The sequence below is a fragment of the Schistocerca cancellata genome, chromosome 9, assembly GCF_023864275.1.
Source record: "Schistocerca cancellata isolate TAMUIC-IGC-003103 chromosome 9, iqSchCanc2.1, whole genome shotgun sequence".
NCBI lineage: Eukaryota > Metazoa > Arthropoda > Insecta > Orthoptera > Acrididae > Schistocerca > Schistocerca cancellata.
This window is the reverse complement of record NC_064634.1, coordinates 463,036,168-463,059,192: the sequence shown is the minus strand read 5'-3', so window position 1 is coordinate 463,059,192 and position 23,025 is coordinate 463,036,168. Positions and strand designations below refer to the sequence as shown.

General features: G+C 45.5%; 1 protein-coding gene across 1 annotated transcript in view; it reads right to left on the bottom strand.

The window, feature by feature from the left end:
* Positions 1-356: 356 nt before the first annotated feature.
* LOC126101503 (poly [ADP-ribose] polymerase tankyrase-1-like) overlaps positions 357-23,025 on the bottom strand; it is a 58,195-nt gene continuing 35,526 nt past the window's right edge. Inside the window, exons 4-5 of the mRNA XM_049912148.1 lie at positions 18,013-18,159; positions 357-843 (exon numbers count right to left, since the gene is read on the bottom strand). Of these exons, the coding sequence (XP_049768105.1) occupies positions 357-843; positions 18,013-18,159 (634 nt within the window). The remainder of the gene's footprint in view (positions 844-18,012; positions 18,160-23,025) is intronic.

Sequence of the window (23,025 nt, the reverse complement as noted above, 5' to 3'; positions counted from 1 at the left end):
ACATGATTCATTTACAAGAGCCTTCCTGCACCGTTCATTGTCCAAATTTTTTACATTAGATATCTGAAAAGATGCGGAATGTTCTCATTCCAGAAAGTACAATAGGGATCAAGCAACTGGTCAATCTAGCTCACGACTGGAGTCTTCCATAACATGGTTGGCCCTGTCATGATTTGCTAAGCTGTAGTCCTCTAATAATGAGTCACATCTCACAATGTTAATGGAGTAGTTGTACTGCACGGATATGGGCACACAGAAGAAGCAGAATTACTTTCTTGTGTTCTTTATTATAAAAGCAATGAGAAATCGTTTAGTGAGATACTTTTATTTCACTCTAGAGGTGTTTGTCGGACGGGCTAGCTCCATCTTAGCATGTCTATCAGTTGACGGTGGTTGTTCTGCCTGGCGGCGTCCAGCGGCGTCTCCCCGTCGCTGGTCCTGGCCCTTTTGTCGGCCCCCGCCTCCAGGAGTGCTGCCGCCGCCTCTACGTGGCCATTGAATGCCACCAAATGTAGTGGGGTCACCCCGTGATTACTCCTGGCGTTCGGGTCAGCACAGGACGCCGCCAGCTGCCGCACCACAGGTGCGTGGTCGAAGAACGCAGCAAAGTGCAGAGGTGTGCCCTGTGTGTTGTTCCTGGCATTGACCTCAGCACCGGCCTGCAGCAGACACGCCACTGCCTCCTCGTATCCCCCGAGTGCTGCCCAGTGCAAGGCTGTCATCATGTCCCCATCCCTCGCCCCCACGTCCGCCCCCGCCGCCAGCAATAAACGCAGCTGATTGGCTGCACCCTCCTGAGCCGCCTGGATCAGCCTCCGGTTCTTCTCCTCTCCAGGGAGGCTCCTGCGTGAAACAGAAAAATTCTCACATTTTTCTCCACACATAAATTTCTGGCGAATGGTATATCATAGAAGCAGAACTATGTCCTCTTCCAAAAACACATCTCTCCAGCAACAAACGTTAAACCTACAGCATTCTTACTTCTCTGATACACAACAGTGCGAAAATCGCCGTATATTAAGGTACAGATGCACAGCAGTATCGTATTCTGGAAGTCTTCATCCGCTTACCATCAAAATTTCCTACATTCCATTCCTCAATAAGTTCAGCTGCCAAATTATGAAACATCGATGCCTGACACTGAGTTCCTTTGACTTCACAACGCTGCTGTTAAACTGTGGTTGCCCTCCACTGAAAGAGATGCTTCATGTAGGTAATACCGATCTTCTGTGTGAAGGAATCCCTTCCGACTCTTGAAAACATGGCACACAAAACTAACCACATCATAAGATATTTACACTCCTGGAAATGGAAAACAGAACACATTGACACCGGTGTGTCAGACCCACCATACTTGCTCCGGACACTGCGAGAGGGCTGTACAAGCAATGATCACACGCACGGCACAGCGGACACACCAGGAACCGCGGTGTTGGCCGTCGAATGGCGCTAGCTGCGCAGCATTTGTGCACCGCCGCCGTCAGTGTCAGCCAGTTTGCCGTGGCATACGGAGCTCCATCGCAGTCTTTAACACTGGTAGCATGCCGCGACAGCGTGGACGTGAACCGTATGTGCAGTTGACGGACTTTGAGCGAGGGCGTATAGTGGGCATGCGGGAGGCCGGGTGGACGTACCGCCGAATTGCTCAACACGTGGGGCGTGAGGTCTCCACAGTACATTGATGTTGTCGCCAGTGGTCGGCGGAAGGTGCACGTGCCTGTCGACCTGGGACCGGACCGCAGCGACGCACGGATGCACGCGAAGACCGTAGGATCCTACGCAGTGCCGTAGGGGACCGCACCGCCACTTCCCAGCAAATTAGGGACACTGTTGCTCCTGGGGTATCGGCGAGGACCATTCGCAACCGTCTCCATGAAGCTGGGCTACGGTCCCACACACCGTTAGGCCATCTTCCGCTCACGCCCCAACATCGTGCAGCCCGCCTCCAGTGGTGTCGCGACAGGCGTGAATGGAGGGACGAATGGAGACGTGTCGTCTTCAGCGATGAGAGTCGCTTCTGCCTTGGTGCCAATGATGGTCGTATGCGTGTTTGGCGCCGTGCAGGTGAGCGCCACAATCAGGACTGCATACGACCGAGGCACACAGGGCCAACACCCGGCATCATGGTGTGGGGAGCGATCTCCTACACTGGCCGTACACCACTGGTGATCGTCGAGGGGACACTGAATAGTGCACGGTACATCCAAACCGTCATCGAACCCATCGTTCTACCATTCCTAGACCGGCAAGGGAACTTGCTGTTCCAACAGGACAATGCACGTCCGCATGTATCCCGTGCCACCCAATGTGCTCTACAAGGTGTAAGTCAACTACCCTGGCCAGCAAGATCTCCGGATCTGTCCCCCATTGAGCATGTTTGGGACTGGATGAAGCGTCGTCTCACGCGGTCTGCACGTCCAGCACGAACGCTGGTCCAACTGAGGCGCCAAGTGGAAATGGCATGGCAAGCCGTTCCACAGGACTACATCCAGCATCTCTACGATCGTCTCCATGGGAGAATAGCAGCCTGCATTGCTGCGAAAGGTGGATATACACTGTACTAGTGCCGACATTGTGCATGCTCTGTTGCCTGTGTCTATGTGCCTGTGGTTCTGTCAGTGTGATCATGTGATGTATCTGACCCCAGGAATGCGTCAATAAAGTTTCCCCTTCCTGGGACAATGAATTCACGGTGTTCTTATTTCAATTTCCAGGAGTGTATTATGGCAGCAAAAGATTTCAGTTCAGTTATTTGCAAATTTCTTGACACAACCTTGTCAACAGAGAAAGCTACTGCTTACTGGGGAGCCATTTGGTTGTGATATTTGAGATGTAGCAATGACAGTAAGTCGACTCCATTACCCCCCACCCCTACCCACAAAAACGCTTGTTGACCTATTCACATTTTCACTGCCAGTACTTGGCCAGCAAGGGGAGGAGAGGATGTGGTGTAAATTTCCTGCTTACCAGACTTTTCGCCAATGTCCTGGTTTAAATACCAAACCACTCCACAGAACCTCACAAAGTGCGGACATGTGACACTGTTGATAGTAATCCATCTGTCAGGGGGGGGCGTTAAGTTTAGCAGCCGCCTTGGTGTTTTTGGTGAGGAGTAAGCCATGTGCTGGCACAAGGTTTCACCCTCTCCCTTCTCTCATCATTATCATAATCATCATCATCGTCAAAATGCAACACAAACATTATACTGCATTGCACACACACACAGACTTTCACCTAAATTCTTGTGACTATGATCTGTCTTAAGACTACAGCAAAACTTACAGCTTATGAGACTAAAACATTGTTTCATGCAGTTGTATAGACTATTATTCTAAATACTGCTTCAAATGAATCTTGGCTTCGTGAACACAATGCCGACCTTAGACCTGATGTATGCAATAAAAACTTGCCAATCATTTGCATGTAAGGGTCTCACTACAATGAGTCTAATAGAAAAGAACCTACACCCCCTGTGCTCAGGACCAGCATATAGCTAATTCTAACTACGTTAAGACAATTTATTCTACACCTCTGTCATGTGAAATATTACACCTGATAAATCCAATATTCAGTAATCAGTCAAATACACAACTACCTTCTGTACACATATGTGCACGAAGATATGCTAATTTCAATATTTCAACTGAAAAATCATAGTTGTTACAACCAAAGCGGATCTTAGCATTCTGACTGCACTGTGAAACTCTTTTTCATCTTTTCTATCGAATTCTGAGACAGAAAATGTGAATTCTGAACGACTGTACAGTGGCCAACAACTAGGTAGTCGCATTGGCTCTCTCGATTCTTTCCTAGGCGTGGTCCTGGTGGAAGCAATATGCTCTTGCCTGCCCCTGGTGTGTGCATCGGTTCCCACGTAACCACTGTTTGACATGCAAAATTACCGATGGTACTTCTTAGTTTTAAAACACACTGAGCACTAACAGATGTCAAATTAATGACTATGGATTCTAAAGAAATCCTGCAAGTATGTGTCAAGATCCACTTTGGTTGTAACAACTATGATTTGTTGGATCAAGCACTTTGGTATGGGGCAAACATAGTGGTTCATGCAGAGCCATTTCTCTATCCATACCGCTGTTGTAGTGGTAATCAGATGCAGACTGATTGGGATCAGTGCCATTTAAGCCAGTTAGCCTACCATGCCCTCTAACTACAATTGGGATGCTTCATCATTACTTCCAGTGCAAGAATCCCCTGCTTCAGTCCTACAAATGTTCTAGATGACTCAGGTACTAAACTTAACTCCGTCCAAACAGGCCTTGTAAGGCCCAATGGCACCAACCGACCGCCGTGTCATCCCCACCCATAGGTGTCACTGGATGCGGATATGGAGGGGCATGTGGTCAGCGCACCGCTCTCCAGGCCATATGTCAGTCTGGAGCCGCTACTTCTCAATCAAGTAGCTCCTCAGTTTGTCTCACAAGGGCTGAGTGCACCCCATTCACCAACGGCACTCGGCAGACTGGATGGTCACCCATGTAAGTGCTAGCCCAGCCCGATAGCACTTAACTTTGGTGATCTGACGAGAACCGGTATTGCCACTGTGGCAAGGCCATTGGCATGACTCAGATACTAGGAGTCTATATTCTGTTAATATAAAGAACTGGTTGCATCATTATCACTTCCAGTGCAAGAACCCCTGCTTCAGACCTACGAATGTACTAGATTGATCAGATACTGAAAGTTTATATTCTGTTAGGGCAACCACGGGCACACATCTGTGCCTCTGTATGTTTGGCTGTTCAAACAAGGGCAGCTGTGGATTCTAGAATCGTTTGTTAAAGCAGCTATGTGAATCACCTTCAGAAGGAGGAGATTCTGTTTTGCATGTTTGTGATTACTGGCGGTAGCAGTGGTGTCAACCTATATCAGTTTTGATGGATGCTGAAGAAATAAATTAAAATTTGTGCCATGGGTGGGACTTGAACCCAGGTCATCTTGCTTACTAGGCAAGCATGCCAGCCTTTACAGCATTACAGCTAACTCAGCTTCACTGACTACCCTAGTCCAATGCCCTCCATAAACAATTCACATCTTTTTTCACATTCTTAGATCATTACTATTGCCAAGGCTCTCTGGTATAGGAGTAGCACTCGAGCATAGGATGCAATGAGGAAACCCTACCTGTACCTCATGCTTATGTGATCTATTGATCTGACATAATTAAATTTTCCTCCAGACGTTTGAGTTTCATCTTTGTCTATGATAATAAGTTGAAGAAATGAATTAAAATTTGTGCCATGGCCTGAGGTACAGGTGGGATTCCCCCATTACATCAGACATGGATTGTTATTCCGCCTCTGCAACAGTGATGACCTAATAAGGCGAAAATAAGCTGAAGATGAGATTTGAAGATTTTTATGGAGGGCATTGGACAAGTGTAGTCTGTGCAGCGGTGGTAACCTCAATGCTGTGGTGGTGCAGACCTATCTTGCAAGGAGATCAAGGTTCAAGTGTTGGACATGGTACAAATTTTAATTAATTTCTTCAGCTTCCATCATTATCATAGATAAAGATGAGACTCGAATGTCCCTAGAAAAATTAATTTATATCAGATCTGCAGGAATATGTTTGAGGTATGTGTTGAAGACAGCCTCCTCCTTCACACAATGAGCTGTGATAGGAGAGGCAGATTGGCGAGTTGCAATCCTGATTTTGATGCCAGTTGACATGATCGCCAATTTGTGGTCCTGAAGAATAATCATATGTATGAAAATAAAACTTGTCAGCTCAAAGGTTTTCTTGCATTTACTCTGAAATTTTCTTCAGATGGTCTTTATTAACAAGAATGATTCTGTGCAAAATACTGCAGCATTACCAGTTATCTGATTCTATGCACTACTGGTAGCTCTGCGTTGAGGATGGGATGTGGGAAGGGGGGGAGGAATCCTAGGGGACAGGCTGAAAAGTTATACTGAGTTCAATGCAGTTATGTTTGCAGGGATAGGAGAAGCAGCAAATATCTGTACGGAGGGTGGTGCTGAGGGGGGGGGGGGAGGGGTGTCAGTTACAGTGGTACTGGGCTCTGAGGTCATGCTTTGGTCCTTCCAGCGACTGGCAGAGAAGGTTGAGAAGTACAGTCTTGAGCATTGACTTTTGATGAAGTTCACAATATGCAGCATTGTCCCCAGAACAGATGGTGGCCCTTCGGTTCTGAGTAGAGTGAAGGACTGAACCAGAGACTTCGAAAGTTCTGTGACAAGCTAGACTGTGACTTCCTGGACTTTCGCCATAGGGTTGAGAACTGTAGGGTTTCTCTAATTGAGTCAGATATGCACTGCACATCAGAACCTGCTACTCGTAGCTGGCTGTTTGCAGGGTGCACGCAAGTTTTTTTTATTTATTTTAGATTAGGCTATTCTCCTATACAGTCACTGTAAATAAACTTCTAAGGAAACAGATATTACCGCATAATAGGTGTAAAACAAAGCGTAGGGCTATAGACAGGGAGATGCTGAATGAAACACGTTTTTCTGTCAAGAGAGCAATGCGTGATGCTTTCAATGACTACCATAGCAGCATACTGTCAAATGATATTTCATGAAACCCAAAGAAATTCTGGTCGAATGTAAAGGTTGTTTGTGGCACTAAAGTTCGTGTCCAGTCCCTAGCGAATGAGACAAATACGAATAATCCGCTGAATTACAAACTCATGTCACTAACGTCGATTTGTAGTAGGATTTTAGAACATATACTGTGCTCCAACATTATGAATCGCCTCGAAGAAAATGATTTATTGACAAATAGCCACTACAGATTTGGAAAATATCGTCCTTTGATACACAACTAGCTCTTTATTCTCACGAAGTAGTCAGTGCTATCGACATTGGACGTCAAGTGGATCCCACACTTTTAGATTTCCAGAACGCTTTTGACACCGTTTCTCACAAGCGACTTCCAATTAAATTGTGTGCCTTTGGAGTATCGTTCAGTTGTGTGACTGGATTCGTGACTTTCGGCAGGTAGGTCACAGTTCGCAATAATCGTCGGAAAGTCATCGAGTAAAAGAATTAGAACATACGGAGTTCCCCGAGGAAGTGTTATAGGGCCTCTGTTGCTCCTGATCTACGTGAACTATTTAGGAGACAATCTGAGTAGCCCTCTTAGACTGTTAGCAGATGATGTTGCCATTTACCGCCATGTAAAGCCATCAGATGATCAAGATGACTTGCAAAATGATTTAGCTGTTGATATACTTTCCGGGATGTTAGGTCGTGGTCCAAGAACTTTTCTGCTCCTTACGTTTCGTCCAGGACTGCGCTGGACTTCCTCAGAGGCGCTGCTCCGCTGAGTCTTACCTCTGAGGAAGTCCAGCGCAGTCCTGGACGAAACGTAAGGAGCAGAAAAGTTCTTGGACCACGACCTAACATCCTGGAAAGTATATCAACAGCCATGTCAACCGGTCGTGAAAGCCTTCATTCTACAAAATGATTTAGACAAGATATCTGTATGGCGCGGAAAAATCTAAATTGACTCTAGCTCATGAAAAGTGTGAAGTGATCCACATGAGAACTAAAAAGAATCCGCTAAATTTCAGTTACACGATAAATGAGTTTCATGCACAAAAGAAGAAGTTCACTTATCTCACGCTGCATTACAGACTGTCGTAACTGTTTGGTTTTGATCGATCAGTACTTTTTGTAAGAAAATTATCCAGGTTACTCGGAAAGTAACGGCTTACTTTTTTTCTACAACAGCTACTTATTCCACTCAATGAAAATCATACATGCGAAAGAGTTACGTTTTATGTACACACCACGTAACTTCCTTCCATTTTATGGTGTTCCTCCATCGAGGCATAAGAGCGTGTATGCTTCGCTGGCAACAGTTCTTGCTCTGGTCACAAACCCATTCCTTCAAAGCGCGAATCGCTTACTTATTGACCTAAACAACTTTTCAATACATGCTATCCTTTAAAAGCCGAAACATGTGGTATTCCGAGAAAGCTTAATCAATGCTAGGCTGGATGGTGTAACACTGTTCAACCCTGTTTCGTGATGTGTTCAGATATTTTCAAACTTGTGTGAGGCCGTGCGTTGTCATATTGAATCGAAACTTCCCCTGGGCAGTTGACGGCAGCAGTGCCAACTGCCGAATCGTAATTGCGTCAATCCTCGCGACGATATCTGCACTGTGTAACACTCACGCGGGACGGCCAAGGATGGCCTCCCTGCTCGCTGCAAATAATCAAATCATGAAGCTCCGTCCAGTTGCCTTATAATGCGTGACTTTCTGTGCCCAGAGACCAATTGTAGTCCTGTCAATTCTAGATGCTCCACAGACTTCACATAAACACTTGCAAATAAACCCCACAGCGCTTTTCTCCGCAGTAAGAAAATCAATAACGGCACGCTTCTTGTAACGTAGACCACTTACAGACGTCATTTTGAAACGTTGCTGCAGTTGAGCTATCTCTTGGAGGAAACGCGCTCACTTAGGAAAAGTACAGTGGATTCACACCTAACATGGTTGTCGGCTCAGGAAAAAATGTGGCTTGTTTACGTGCGAACCTTGTATATCTAGATCTGCTGTGTAGCTATCTCTTTAAAATAATTCTTTGTGATATTCCATGTCCTGTGGTTTTTTATGTAGGGTGTTTCATTCAACCCCACCAACGTCTACTACCGTTCAAAGAGGGAAATCTTCACTTTGTTCGCCTGCACAATTCTCATTAATACCGTGCCTACAGGCTCTTTCTCAATACACATTCTGCTCTCCAGCCAGATTTTCTTTTTGTCTTTACCAATACATTTTCACTTGATTTTGCAAGCTCTGTCCTAGATAGTTTTATTCTCTTCTCTAACACTTCTACTTCTTCCTCTGATTCTTCCCTTATCGTTTTTTTCGTTTTTTGATTGCATGTTGTGCTTCCTTCCCGCAAATTTGTTCATAGTGGTGTTTTCTGTGCTGTATGGTTTTTCCGTTCCCATGTCTTGTTTCTGATAACAGTCCTCTAATTTGTTTTCTAATTTTTTTTTCTGTCCCATTCTCTAGTGACAATTTACTAATTTCGATTTACTTGTGCTACATGATCTGGGCACCGCGTGTATTTTGTTTGACATTACTGATTGTGTTTGGGGTATGCATTTTACTGTGTCATTTTCTGATTTTTCTACATAGTGATCCACATTGTGTTCTGGCTCTTTAATGCTTTCTCCGTAACTTTCTTCTAATTGGTTTTTAGTATGCACCTGGTCTACTGTTTATTGACCTACGTTATTTGTTACGTTAGGTTAGGTTAGTGTTTTTTTTAACGTCCCGTCGACAACGAGGTCATTAGAGACGGAGCGCAAGCTCGGGTTAGGGAAGGATGGGGAAGGAAATCGGCCGTTCCCTTTCAAAGGAACCATCCCGGCATTTGCCTGAAACGATTTAGGGAAATTACGGAAAACCTAAATCAGGATGGCTGGAGACGGGATTGAACCGTCGTCCTCCCGAATGCGAGTCCAGTCTACGTTATTTGTATGTCCGAAATATGGCAAATCTGTGTCAGGGTCCTGTTCCTTATATAACCTCTATATCTTACTCCTACACAATTATATAACAGTCAGAGTGAGTGGACCTGTGTTGTCTACTTACGCTGCATGAGGCACTTACAAGCAAACTGGATTCGCAGGCCATGCACGTACATGGCTGAACACCCAATGATAGTCAAATCTAGAAATACTTGAGTCACTTTTCAACGGCTGATACGTTTTATTTAGTCCATTGAAACTTTCTTACACAACTATCATCGTTAAAGTACTTGTTTTACTTCCATGTGTTCCCTTGAATAGTTAGAGAGGCTTCTGCATTATGGAGTAATACCTTACTGTATTCTGCTGCGATCTTAACGTGAGCTACATTGCCAAACAACGTATTCCATTAAAGTGTACACCCTCGTATTGCTCCCCTAGTCGGTGGCAGTGCGACACGCGGCCTAGGAACGTGCTGGCAACTGGCACCGCTCCAGAACTCGCGCTGCGGCGTCCGGCTCACGTGATCTCTGTGACAAGTTGAGAGTTGTCAATACTCTCTTAGCATTTCAAGGTTGGCTACAGCGCGCATAAACAAGCTCTAGAATCTAAGATATTGTTCCCAGAATGAGATTTTCACTCTGCAGCGGAGTGTGCACTGATATGAAACTTCCTGGCAGATCGAAACTGTGTGCTGGACCGAGACTCGAAGTCGGGGCAAGTGCTCTACCGAGTTCGAGTCTCGATCCGGCACACAGTTTTGATCTGCCACGAAGTTTCACATCAGCGCACACTCCGCTGCAGAGTGAAAATCTCATTCTGGAAACATCCCCAGGCTGTGGCTAAGCCCTGTCTCCGCAATATCCTTTTTTCCAGGAGTGCCAGTTCTGCAAGGTTTGCAGGAGAGCTTCTGTGAAGTTTGGAAAGTAGGAGACGAGGTACTGGCGGAAGTAAAGCTGTGAGGACGGGGCGTGAGTCGTGCTTGGGTAGCTCAGTTGGTAGAGCACTTGCCCGCGAAGGGCATAGGTCCCGAGTTCGAGTCTCGGTCCGGCACACAGTTTTGATCTGCCAGGAAGTTTCACATCAGCGCACACTCCGCTGCAGAGTGAAAATCTCATTCTGGAAACATCCCCAGGCTGTGGCTAAGCCATGCCTCCGCAGTATCCTTCCTTCCAGGAGTGCCAGTTCTGCAAGGTTTGCAGGAGAGCTTCTGTGAAGTTTGGAAAGTAGGAGACGAGGTACTGGCGGAAGTAAAGCTGTGAGGACGGGGCGTGAGTCGTGCTTGGGTAGCTCAGTTGGTAGAGCACTTGCCCGCGAAGGGCATAGGTCCCGAGTTCGAGTCTCGGTCCGGCACACAGTTTTGATCTGCCAGGAAGTTTCACATCAGCGCACACTCCGCTGCAGAGTGAAAATCTCATTCTGGAAACATCCCCAGGCTGTGGCTAAGCCATGCCTCCGCAGTATCCTTCCTTCCAGGAGTGCCAGTTCTGCAAGGTTTGCAGGAGAGCTTCTGTGAAGTTTGGAAAGTAGGAGACGAGGTACTGGCGGAAGTAAAGCTGTGAGGACGGGGCGTGAGTCGTGCTTGGGTAGCTCAGTTGGTAGAGCACTTGCCCGCGAAAGGCATACGTCGCGAGTTCGAGTCTCGGTCCGGCACACAGTTTTGATCTGCCAGGAAGTTTCACATCAGCGCACACTCCGCTGCAGAGTGAAAATCTCATTCTGGAAACATCCCCAGGCTGTGGCTAAGCCATGCCTCCGCAGTATCCTTCCTTCCAGGAGTGCCAGTTCTGCAAGGTTTGCAGGAGAGCTTCTGTGAAGTTTGGAAAGTAGGAGACGAGGTACTGGCGGAAGTAAAGCTGTGAGGACGGGGCGTGAGTCGTGCTTGGGTAGCTCAGTTGGTAGAGCACTTGCCCGCGAAGGGCATAGGTCCCGAGTTCGAGTCTCGGTCCGGCACACAGTTTTGATCTGCCAGGAAGTTTCACATCAGCGCACACTCCGCTGCAGAGTGAAAATCTCATTCTGGAAACATCCCCAGGCTGTGGCTAAGCCATGTCTCCGCAGTATCCTTCCTTCCAGGAGTGCCAGTTCTGCAAGGTTTGCAGGAGAGCTTCTGTGAAGTTTGGAAAGTAGGAGACGAGGTACTGGCGGAAGTAAAGCTGTGAGGACGGGGCGTGAGTCGTGCTTGGGTAGCTCAGTTGGTAGAGCACTTGCCCGCGAAAGGCATACGTCGCGAGTTCGAGTCTCGGTCCGGCACACAGTTTTAATCTGCCAGGAAGTTTCATATCAGCGCACACTCCGCTGCAGAGTGAAAATCTCATTCTGGAAACATCCCCCAGGCTGTGGCTAAGCCATGTCTCCGCAATATCCTTTCTTCCAGGAGTGCCAGTTCTGCAAGGCTTGCAAGAGAGCTTCTGTGAAGTTTGGAAAGTAAGAGACGAGGTACTGGCGGACGTAAAGCTGTGAGGACGGGGCGTGAGTCGTGCTTGGGTAGCTCAGTTGGTAGAGCACTTGCCCGCGAAAGGCATAGGTCGCGAGTTCGAGTCTCGGTCCGGCACACAGTTTTGATCTGCCAGGAAGTTTCATAAGATATTGTTGTCGCGCTTCGCAGCGCACGGATTAATAAGTGGCAGTTTGGAAGCCAGTGTATGAGCTCGCCTCCGCCTGCTGTGGTGCGCACGTGTTGGGCGAGAGGTCGTCGCCGAGCTGCCGTACTGCCGTGTCCGCCAGCAGCGACACAGGATTTGGTATTGAGTTGATATTTTGTATAATTTGCAGCGCGCTTATTAATTTAAAGAAAAGGTTTTGTGTATGTGCGTAGCAGCAGACGGTAATTTTGATAATGATAGGAGTTGAATTCTTAAGGGAAACCATTGTTAGGCGAATAGATTAAGTATTGATTTTTGTCATTGATTTGTAATTGTCAGGGAATTGTTTCACTATGTATTTAATTGAGAAGTATTTCAGTCTGTCTCAAGAGTTTGATTAATTTGTGATATTGCTTTAATGCCACTGGAGGCAGATTTACATACGAAGCGATTGTTCAAAGAGCTTGTAGCGTTTTGTTAATTGAATGAGAAAGAATCGCTTTCAGAATATAGTTTTTGAAAAAAAAAGGAATTACTTGTTTGGGTTATCATTTATCGAGTTTAGATTTGACCAAACCCTTTCTCTTGAATTATATGTAGTTGTAGTAAGCAGCAGCAGCCGCAGCAACACCAGGAGCCGCCATACATTACATGCATTGCACCAGCATGAATAATAGGTTTTTTTATGTTTTTGTTAAATAACGAAATGCAGCAGATCAAGGAGTGGCAGCAGAAAGACCAAGTAAGTTATTTGTTGCGCATAGAAGCAATTAAAAAAAAAGTTTAGGCGATCTCTTAATAGTAAAGTTAACAAGAGTAGAAAACACGAGATAAGAAGGTAGAGCTCTCGACTTTCAAAGTCTCCGGCTGTTCTCATCAGTGGTCGCGTGTCTGGCAGCTCGCAAAATGGCTATGAGCAATATGGGACTTATCATCTGTGGTCATGAGTCCTGTAGAACTTAGAACTACTTAAACCTAACTAACCTAGGGACATCACACACATCCATGCCCGAGGCAGCATTCGAACTTGCGACCGTAGCGGTCACGCGGTTCCAGACTGAAGCGCCTAGAACCGCACGGCCACACCGGCCGGCCGGCAGCTCGCAGTGAGCGAGTACTGCAGGCCAGACAGGTACCAGTCTGGAAGCCGTTAGTCGTCTTGGCAAAGGGTAGCAGTGCATCACAGGCTCGGCCACGTAGCTGATGTACTGCAACCAAGACTTGGGAGCCTGAGTATATATTACTACTTGTCCGAGCCAATGACGTTATGCCTGGCCAGCGATGACCGAATGTGGCCTACTTTTCTGAACTCACCAGCGGTCTTCACCACCCCTCTATCTCGCAAGAATGGCTTTCAGGTGTCGAGCTTGTTGCCTGTCGCTATATCAGCAAGCCGATAGGAGTTATCGCGAGACTTTTACTCCCTCTTGCGCAATCGACCTGTGCTGTCAGAATGACATGACGTCTCCTCCTCGCTGGAGTGACGTTTCTGATGTTACGATTCCGGCCACACACTTGCGCGAGGTGAGCCAATACCTTTTGGGCTTGTTCTGCTTTCCACAATGTCGCCTTTCTGCCTGGTTGTCGTTTTGATTGCGACGTGGGGCGTTGGCCTGGCTTGGTTGGCTTTGGACTTTGAGAAAATTTTACATTTGTCCCTAACACATTTCTGGTGTGTAACACAACAGTGTGAGTCTACGGGTTTACAGTCAGATAGGAAAATTTTTTCGTGAAGCCAACTATGGTCGTCCGCTAGCAGCGGTCGTTGATTTCCAAAAGGGAAAGTGAATTTTAGGATGGGTTTTCGCAGAAACTGTACTCAGGATACTTGCAAAACTCCCTCAGCTGCAGACGGTTGTTTACAACATGAGACTTGTCTCGGTGACCCCACTCAACCACTGCAGCAACACGACTGATCAGACTTCCTGATTATCACGAGCAGCCGCCTTAGCTATTACGCCAGATGAGCACGCCGACAGATCTGACTTCAACTTGTACTGAGGCCGATGTTTCGACGAATAATTTACAAAACTATCATCAGAGGTTCCCTCAATGACTCTGATCCCCACTGGTGCTGTTCTCATACACCCAATACGAAAACTCCTCATTCTAGTGCTTGGAAAACCAAGGTGCAAATATAAATCACAGTGGAAGTTCGATCTATGCATGGACGTGTGGTGAGGTAACCTAACGGTGAAGACGACGTCTTGTGACGTTTGTTGTTGTAGGTTTCAGTCTGAAAACTGGTTTATTGCAGATATCCCTGAGAGCGATCCTGTGCTACGCCTTCATCTCTGCCTATCTGCCATAACTACTGCAAACTACACCCATTTCAATCTGCTTACTACATTCAGGTCCCCAGCTGCAATTTTTACACCCACATTTCCCTCAGTGGGGAACTGACAATTCCTGGGTGCCTCAGGATGTGCCTTGTCAGTCGATCGCTTGTTTTAGTCAAGTTGTTTCTTTTTTCCCCATTTTGATTCGGTGTCTCCTTATTAGTCACTCACCTAACCGTCAACCTTCTACTGTAGCAGAACATTTAAGAAGCGTTAATTCTGTCCAATAAATGCATTGAGAAAAAACTATCATAACACTTAAGTTTATATTCCTCCTTGTCATGAACGTTTTTCATGTTACTAACATTCTCCATTTAATAGTCTCCATACTTAGGCCGTCATCATTTATTTTTCCACCCAAATTGCAAAACTCGTTTACTACTCTTAGAGTCACATTTCTTAAGCCAAGTCCCTCAAGATTGCCTTATTTAACTCAGCTACATTCCATTACACTTCTCTTACTTTTGATAATGTTCATCTTATAATATCTGATTTTGTCATGGCTGGCTCTCACCAAGATCTCAATACTTCTGAGGAAATGTCGTCTACATCAGGAGTCTTGTTTCGAATTAGGTCTTTCAGAACTCTGGCAATTCTTCTTGCCTGCTTTGTCTATAACACTGTCCTCAAGCCCGACTCTCTTATGTAGACTATTTATTCCTTTCAGAACTGGCTAGCTATGTGGACCTCCTGGCACTTATACAGCTGCTTCTCTTTTCTCCAAATGTCTCTTTAACTCTCCTATAGGCGATATCTGACTTTCCTCCAGTTATGCATGCTTCTACAGCCTTGCATTGGTAGACCCACCTGCTTAGACATTTTACAATTTCTGTCAATCTCATTTTTTACACATTGTGTTCCCTTTCACCTGCTTCATTTTTTGCATTTTTAATTTTCTTATTTCATTATTTAAATTCAATATTTCATATGTTATGCAGGGGATTCTACCAGGCCTTGTCTTTTTAGCTATATGATCTTCTGCAGGCTTCTCTATTTCGTCGCTCAAAGCTACCCATTCGTCTTCTGTTCTATTCATTTCAACTGTTTTAGTCCAACTTTGTCTAATTCTCTCTCTTTACTCTCAACAACTTATGTTTTCTTAAATTTCTTCATGTTCCATTTCTTTAATTTCTCACTTTTCTGCTATTTCTTCAGTTTTAATCTGTATAACCAATTCATTATGTTGAGAATGCATTGCTGTCTCTGAAAACGTTTGTTTAAATGTGATTTCGAAACTGTCTTATAATTATAATGTGAGCTGTAAATAAAGTACTGGCAAAATAGTACAGACACTCGCAGTAGGTCGGACATGTTCAAATACACTAGTGTCCAAAATTAAAGCAACAAACCGCTAATTCCCCCTGTTGTGTATAATTCACGGTATAATCGTACAAAATGTCAGCAGATGTCCGTACAATCGTGTTCTTGCCGGAAGATGGCATTCCGAATAGACAACCACGACAACGATGACGTCACAACACCAATGAAACGGGACAGTGTTTGCCGTGTAGTCCTATATCCACAGTCGCTGCGTACAGTCACAGATGGTGCAGTATGGCAGTATGGCAGATGCCTACCAGACTCTCTGCGATGAAGGGCCACAAGAAGAATCGAAGCAGGAGAGTCGCAAAATGATGTGTCCCAAAGACTTAATGCGAATCGTTCTGTTATTTCTCGGATGTGATGACAATTTATACAGACCGAAACAATATCAACAGGATCAGGGCACGGCCGATAAGTGAGATATCAACAGCGGACCTCTATTTGGCCGCAGCGGAACGACGGTACCGACTTAGTACTGCACGGTAACTGGCATCTGACTTTGCATCATCCATGCTGTATCGAGACAAACTGTGTACAGAAGCCTTAGCCAGAGTAACCTTTACTGTCGGAGACTTTCTGTATATGTACCTCCGATGCTTCTTCACAGAAGGGAAGGTCTAGAGTGGAACAGTGGACCAATGTTCTTTTCACAGATGGGTCCCAATTTGATCTAGAGAGTGATTCTCGTCAAATTTGCATCTGGAGGGAACGTGAACACAGTTTCTCTACACAAACATTGTGGAAAGAGACCTATATCGAGGAGGACCCATAATGGTGTGGGCAGGGATTTTTTTGACCACTCAAAAACCTCTTCATGAAATTTTACAGGTGAATCAGCAAGGTGTAATTGTTGTTAGGTATCGTGACGACATCCTGGAACCTCCGTGTGGATGTTGGAAGGTAGTGTGGTCCAAGACTTCGTATTGATGGACGATAATGCTCGACCTCATAGAGCACAGGTGGCTGATATTTTCTTGGAAACTAAAGATATTGCACAGATGGCGTGCCGTGCTCGCTCTCCCAATTTCGCTTGCTGTGTCTGAAGGACAAACCGATTTTTGATTCCACAACTGCGTCTGCCATGCGGCATAATAGTCAACGTGGCCTATGGAATACAACTTTTGTTGCTCATGATGACATCCTATTGAGTCGTTTCCGTCTGGAGACGTTAATGGGAGACTATTATCTAAGAAATATTTTATCCAAAAATATTCCATCATCGTATAAACATACAGTAGTCCTGCACGCTGTTTCTCCTTGCTTTCAGCCTTTTGCAATACGTCTCAGAAACGCTGTATTGACTAATATTACAGGACCAATTCAGTCAGTCATACAGATTGTTGCCGCTGCAACTACTGAAATGGCTGCTGGCCCTTTGAGGAACTACAGGTTAGTCGTCGTTGTGGCTGCTTGTATGTTACCACCGGCGTTCCAAAGTCCGTTTTTCTTCGGGAGGGTCACTGCTTGTGATGAGCGAGAGATACGCATTCAGTCCCAATACGGAGAAAATACGAAAGTGTCCCCTAAAGTCGTTTAAATAAAAATATACAAATTCGCTTACTTAAACATACACGTCACAACATTCCATATCGTCAATTGGGGGATACACATTATTTTGCATCTCTTTTCATGGTAACTATTCTTCTATCGTTTCTTTTTGAGCACAGCCACGGACTTCTATTCTCAGTTATTTATTGACATGAAGTCAATATTTTTGGCGTTTGCAATGGACTGATAACCTCTTTTACACACATTCCTACCAGGATTCCTTTAGGAAGATAGAAATCCATCATTTAATCCACAAACTGCATCCAGCAAACCAATTCATTCACTGTCTTTTGTAAAGAATTTTGTTTCGTAACTCATTTCTCATATAAGTGCGTCGAGTGAATCATTTGTTTCTTGAGTTGAATATAATGCCTCCTGTAAACCCAGAGAAGGAGGTACAAACTCAACTTGATCCATGCCTACTGGAAGGTCCAATTTTATCAGAGGTGTAACTTTTCCTGACATGTAAATCATAAACACTGATTTATCAAGATGTAATAAATGAAGAATATAATGCCTCCTGTAAACCCAGAGAAGGAGGTACAAACTCAACTCGATCCATGCCTACTGGAAGGTCCAATTTTATCAGAGGTGTAACTTTCCCTGACATATAAATCATAAACACTGATTTATCAAGATATAATAAATGAAGAATCAATTCATGACCTAAACTCTGAGTTAACAAATCCACAAGTCGTACTGTGCATTTGGAATATGTGCACGTATAGTGATGGAACTCACCGGATGTGGGAGACCGCTGCGTCATCAGGTGGCGGAGTGCTGTCGGCGGACACGTTCTGTGTAGCTGTAGTGGGAGTCCGGCTGTGGTCGCTGTTTGGCTGCGAGAGAGGGCTGGGCGTGGGACTGCTGCCTGCTGCGGCTGCCACACTGCACAGACAGACAGACAGACAGCGTGTAGGAGGGGCCAGAGGCCAGCTGCTGCTGACAGACTGTCCACACACAGGCAGCAGGTCACACTGTGCCAACGGGAACAGTGCATCCGCTCAGCTGGATGACTTACCAGTGAGGCTAACAGTCAGCTTCCTCTGAGTTGTCCACAAAAGTAGATTAGCATTCAAGACAACAGACTGTACAAAACAAAGGGCAGATGAAATATATAGTGGGCCAATGGTTATGCTAGCGTCACAAGAGACATATTGGATAGGACAGTGTAAATACACTCCTGGAAATGGAAAAAAGAACACATTGACACCGGTGTGTCAGACCCACCATACTTGCTCCGGACACTGCGAGAGGGCTGTACAAGCAATGATCACACGCACGGCACAGCGGACACTCCAGGAACCGCGGTGTTGGCCGTCGAATGGCGCTAGCTGCGCAGCATTTGTGCACCGCCGCCGTCAGTGTCAGCCAGTTTGCCGTGGCATACGGAGCTCCATCGCAGTCTTTAACACTGGTAGCATGCCGCGACAGCGTGGACGTGAACCGTATGTGCAGTTGACGGACTTTGAGCGAGGGCGTATAGTGGGCATGCGGGAGGCCGGGTGGACGTACCGCCGAATTGCTCAACACGTGGGGCGTGAGGTCTCCACAGTACATCGATGTTGTCGCCAGTGGTCGGCGGAAGGTGCACGTGCCCGTCGACCTGGGACCGGACCGCAGCGACGCACGGATGCACGCCAAGACCGTAGGATCCTACGCAGTGCCGTAGGGGACCGCACCGCCACTTCCCAGCAAATTAGGGACACTGTTGCTCCTGGGATATCGGCGAGGACCATTCGCAACCGTCTCCATGAAGCTGGGCTACGGTCCCACACACCGTTAGGCCGTCTTCCGCTCACGCCCCAACATCGTGCAGCCCGCCTCCAGTGGTGTCGCGACAGGCGTGAATGGAGGGACGAATGGAGACGTGTCGTCTTCAGCGATGAGAGTCGCTTCTGCCTTGGTGCCAATGATGGTCGTATGCGTGTTTGGTGCCGTTTAGGTGAGCGCCACAATCAGGACTGCATACAACCGAGGCACACAGGGCCAACACCCGGCATCATGGTGTGGGGAGCGATCTCCTACACTGGCCGTACACCACTGGTGATCGTCGAGGGGACACTGAATAGTGCACGGTACATCCAAACCGTCATCGAACCCATCGTTCTACCATTCCTAGACCGGCAAGGGAACTTGCTGATCCAACAGGACAATGCACGTCCGCATGTATCCCGTGCCACCCAACGTGCTCTAGAAGGTGTAAGTCAACTACCCTGGCCAGCAAGATCTCCGGATCTGTCCCCCATTGAGCATGTTTGGGACTGGATGAAGCGTCGTCTCACGCGGTCTGCACGTCCAGCACGAACGCTGGTCCAACTGAGGCGCCAGGTGGAAATGGCATGGCAAGCCGTTCCACAGGACTACATCCAGCATCTCTACGATCGTCTCCATGGGAGAATCGCAGCCTGCATTGCTGCGAAAGGTGGATATACACTGTACTAGTGCCGACATTGTGCATGCTCTGTTGCCTGTGTCTATGTGCCTGTGGTTCTGTCAGTGTGATCATGTGATGTATCTGACCCCAGGAATGTGTCAATAAAGTTTCCCCTTCCTGGGACAATGAATTCACGGTGTTCTTATTTCAATTTCCAGGAGTGTACATAACAACCATTTTCACAATGAAATTAGAAGTCAATAATCTTTACATTTACTTAATGCGATACTGTGAACGAGATGGTGTTTGCTGCTCATATGTTACAGACTGGGCTGTTAGAGGCACAGATGGTAAACTGGGAGGCAGAAGCATCTGAACTGAGAACAGAAGAAATTTCATATGTGTAAGGAGCACAGGATTTGAGATACAATGAAGCAGTTAGAGTGAAAAATTTAATTTCCATAAAAATATGGCACAGACTGGATAATTGCGCAATAAATGGATTTCATTGACATCTGTCAACAAAGGTCTCCCCTGAATATTAAGTATCGTCTGACCTTGAAGTTGAATGAGTCGGTGAGGAAGATCAGTAAAGTAGGCAGAGACAATATCCATAAACGTTTCTCACAGAAACGGAATTTGAGCTGTACTGTATTCTTCCACCCCCACAACGTATATGAACGTTAATGATATTTGATTTTTCATGGAGATAAAAAAAGGTAGCTGCCACTGTAGACTTACACTGCACATTGTTTTGAAACCGGTGTGGGTGGGGCTTGCCACCATCTTAAACAGCCCAAAACATTAACAGACTAAAGTTTACGATTGCTTCTTGTTCTTTATTTCTGTCGTGTGACGCAACAGCTGTCCTAAATATTAAAAATTACGTATTTACATCAATAAAACAGTATCAGGAAGGCAATTTCGATCGCTTTTCTGTTCAGGAAAGAAGCAACGAATGCTATCGTATCTTGTATACCTCCATGTCGAATAGAGTTCTTGTTTTCTTGAATTGTCAGTGCATTAGTCTCACTGTAGTTTACACATCGTCTCACTTTAAAATCGTGATGCTTCATTCACTGTGAGGCGAATCACAGCTTTTTACAGAGTAAAAAAAAGATATAATTTTTAAACTAGTTCCAGCTTTGTGCAATGCTATTAATGTGATTGTGGAAATGGTCTCAAACGCTTAGACACTGTAAAATTGATATTTTACAAAAAATGGTTCAAATGGCTCTGAGCACTATGGGACTTAACTGCTGTGGTCATAAGTCCCCTAGAACACAACTGCTTAAACATAACTAACCTAAGGACATCACACACATCCATGCCCGAGGCAGGATTCGAACCTGCGACCGTAGCGGTCGTGCGGTTCCAGACTGTAGCGCCTTTAACCGCTCGGCCACTCCGGCCGGCTGATATTTTACATTAACATGTATGTAAATCATACATTTTAGTATTGATAGCCTAACATCTTGGAATGTAAGTGTACTTTGATCATGTACTTCATTTTACTTTTGAATTTAATTCGAAACTTTCAAAGCATACAGTGTGGGTCACCAACGATTGCCACCTAGAATAACTCCGAAAGTATGATAGTAGCTGAAAAGTTTGTGGGACTAATGTTGCATGGGATAACGAGGGCCATAATATGACTTTCGTTGTTTATTGCTATGTGGGGTTGCATCAGAGACATGAAGGTCAACTTCGAGTTTTTAAATGGGATACTGTAGTTTGGTACTTATTTTCTGATAGCAGCTATCAAGACGAATCCAATGATGTGCAACAGTAAGGTCTTTGAAGGTCAACGTAGGTCAAAAAGGTGGCATGAACGTCCATATACAGAAGGTGTTCGAAGTGATGACCTTTGGTATCACTGCAGTGCTGCAAGCTTCTTATCATGGACTGATTGTGAGTGGTATTCCTTATCAGTTCGGCACTTATTGAAGCACGTGCTCTGACAATTCTCCCTCATATATCGTGCAAATAGTAAATAATTGCCGGATACGGCGTATCGATCTAACGTGCCATTGACATGTAAACACCATTCGACGGTTCCGAAATACAACACCAAAACGGAACGGTAAGACTATCATCGTCGAATCAAGCGAATGTGAATGATGTATTCCTTCGAAGAACAAGTCGATATGCTTCACATTTACGAAGAATGGCAACGATATTCAGTGAGATCTAGAGATTTATAGACTGAAAGATATCCTCAACGTACTCACTCTACACATCGTACATTTAAATATATGTATGATAAATTGAGAACAATTACATCTTTAACGCATTGGAAACATATCCGGCAAAGGAAAGTTACTAACAAGGAAATGGAAATGGTAGCCTTGCCACTGTGGTTAGAGATCCTTGTGTTGGTTAGTTAACGTCAAATTGCAAGGTAATCTGGCATGAGCCATAGTAGTGTTGTTCGTGTTCTGCATCGGCGTAAATATCATTCTTACCATATCAGTCTCCACCAGGAATCAACTGGTACGGATTTTATGCGTCGCATTGAATTCTGCCGATGGGCTCAACTTCAGATTCAGAGGGATGACACATTTATTAATTTGATTTTATTTACTCGCGAGGCTACATTCACGAACCATGCAAATGTTAGTTTGCATAACATGCATTATTGAGCAACTGCAAAAGAGTGTCGACTGTGGCAAGTTGCACACCAAAAACCGTGGTCAGTGAATGTATGTTGTAGGATTCTGGAAAACAGTACAATAGGCCCCTATTTCATAGAAGGAAGTCTTAAAGGTAGGAAGTACACCACGTTCCTGCTAGAAACAATGGGTCTGTTATTGGAAGAAATACCTTTAGGAACAAGGAACAGAATGTGGTATCAACACGATGGATGTCTTGCACATTTTTTGCTGATGGCTAGAAATGAGTTGCAGAGACAAATCCCAAATCGTTGGATTGGACGCGGAGGAGACGTGTCGTGGCCGGCTCGTTCGCCAGACTTGACGCCTCTGGATTTTTTCTTGTGGGGATTCGTAAAAGACATTGTTTACAAAGACGTTCCAACAACACCCGAAGATATACGAAAGAGAATTGTCAGATCATGTGCTACGATAAGAGCCGAAGTGATAAGGAATACCACTCAACCCATGATAAGAAGATTGCAGCACTGCATTGATACCAATGGTTATCACTTCGAACACCTTCTGTAAATCGACCTTCAAAGACCATACTGTTACATATGATTGGATTCGTCTCGATAGCTGCTATCAGAAAACGAGTACCAAACTATAGCATCCCATTTAAAAAAGAAAGTTGACCTTCATACCTCTGAAGCGACCCCACCTAGCAACAAAAAACCAACGTCATATTATGGCCCCCGTTGTCCCATGCAACTTTAGTCCCAC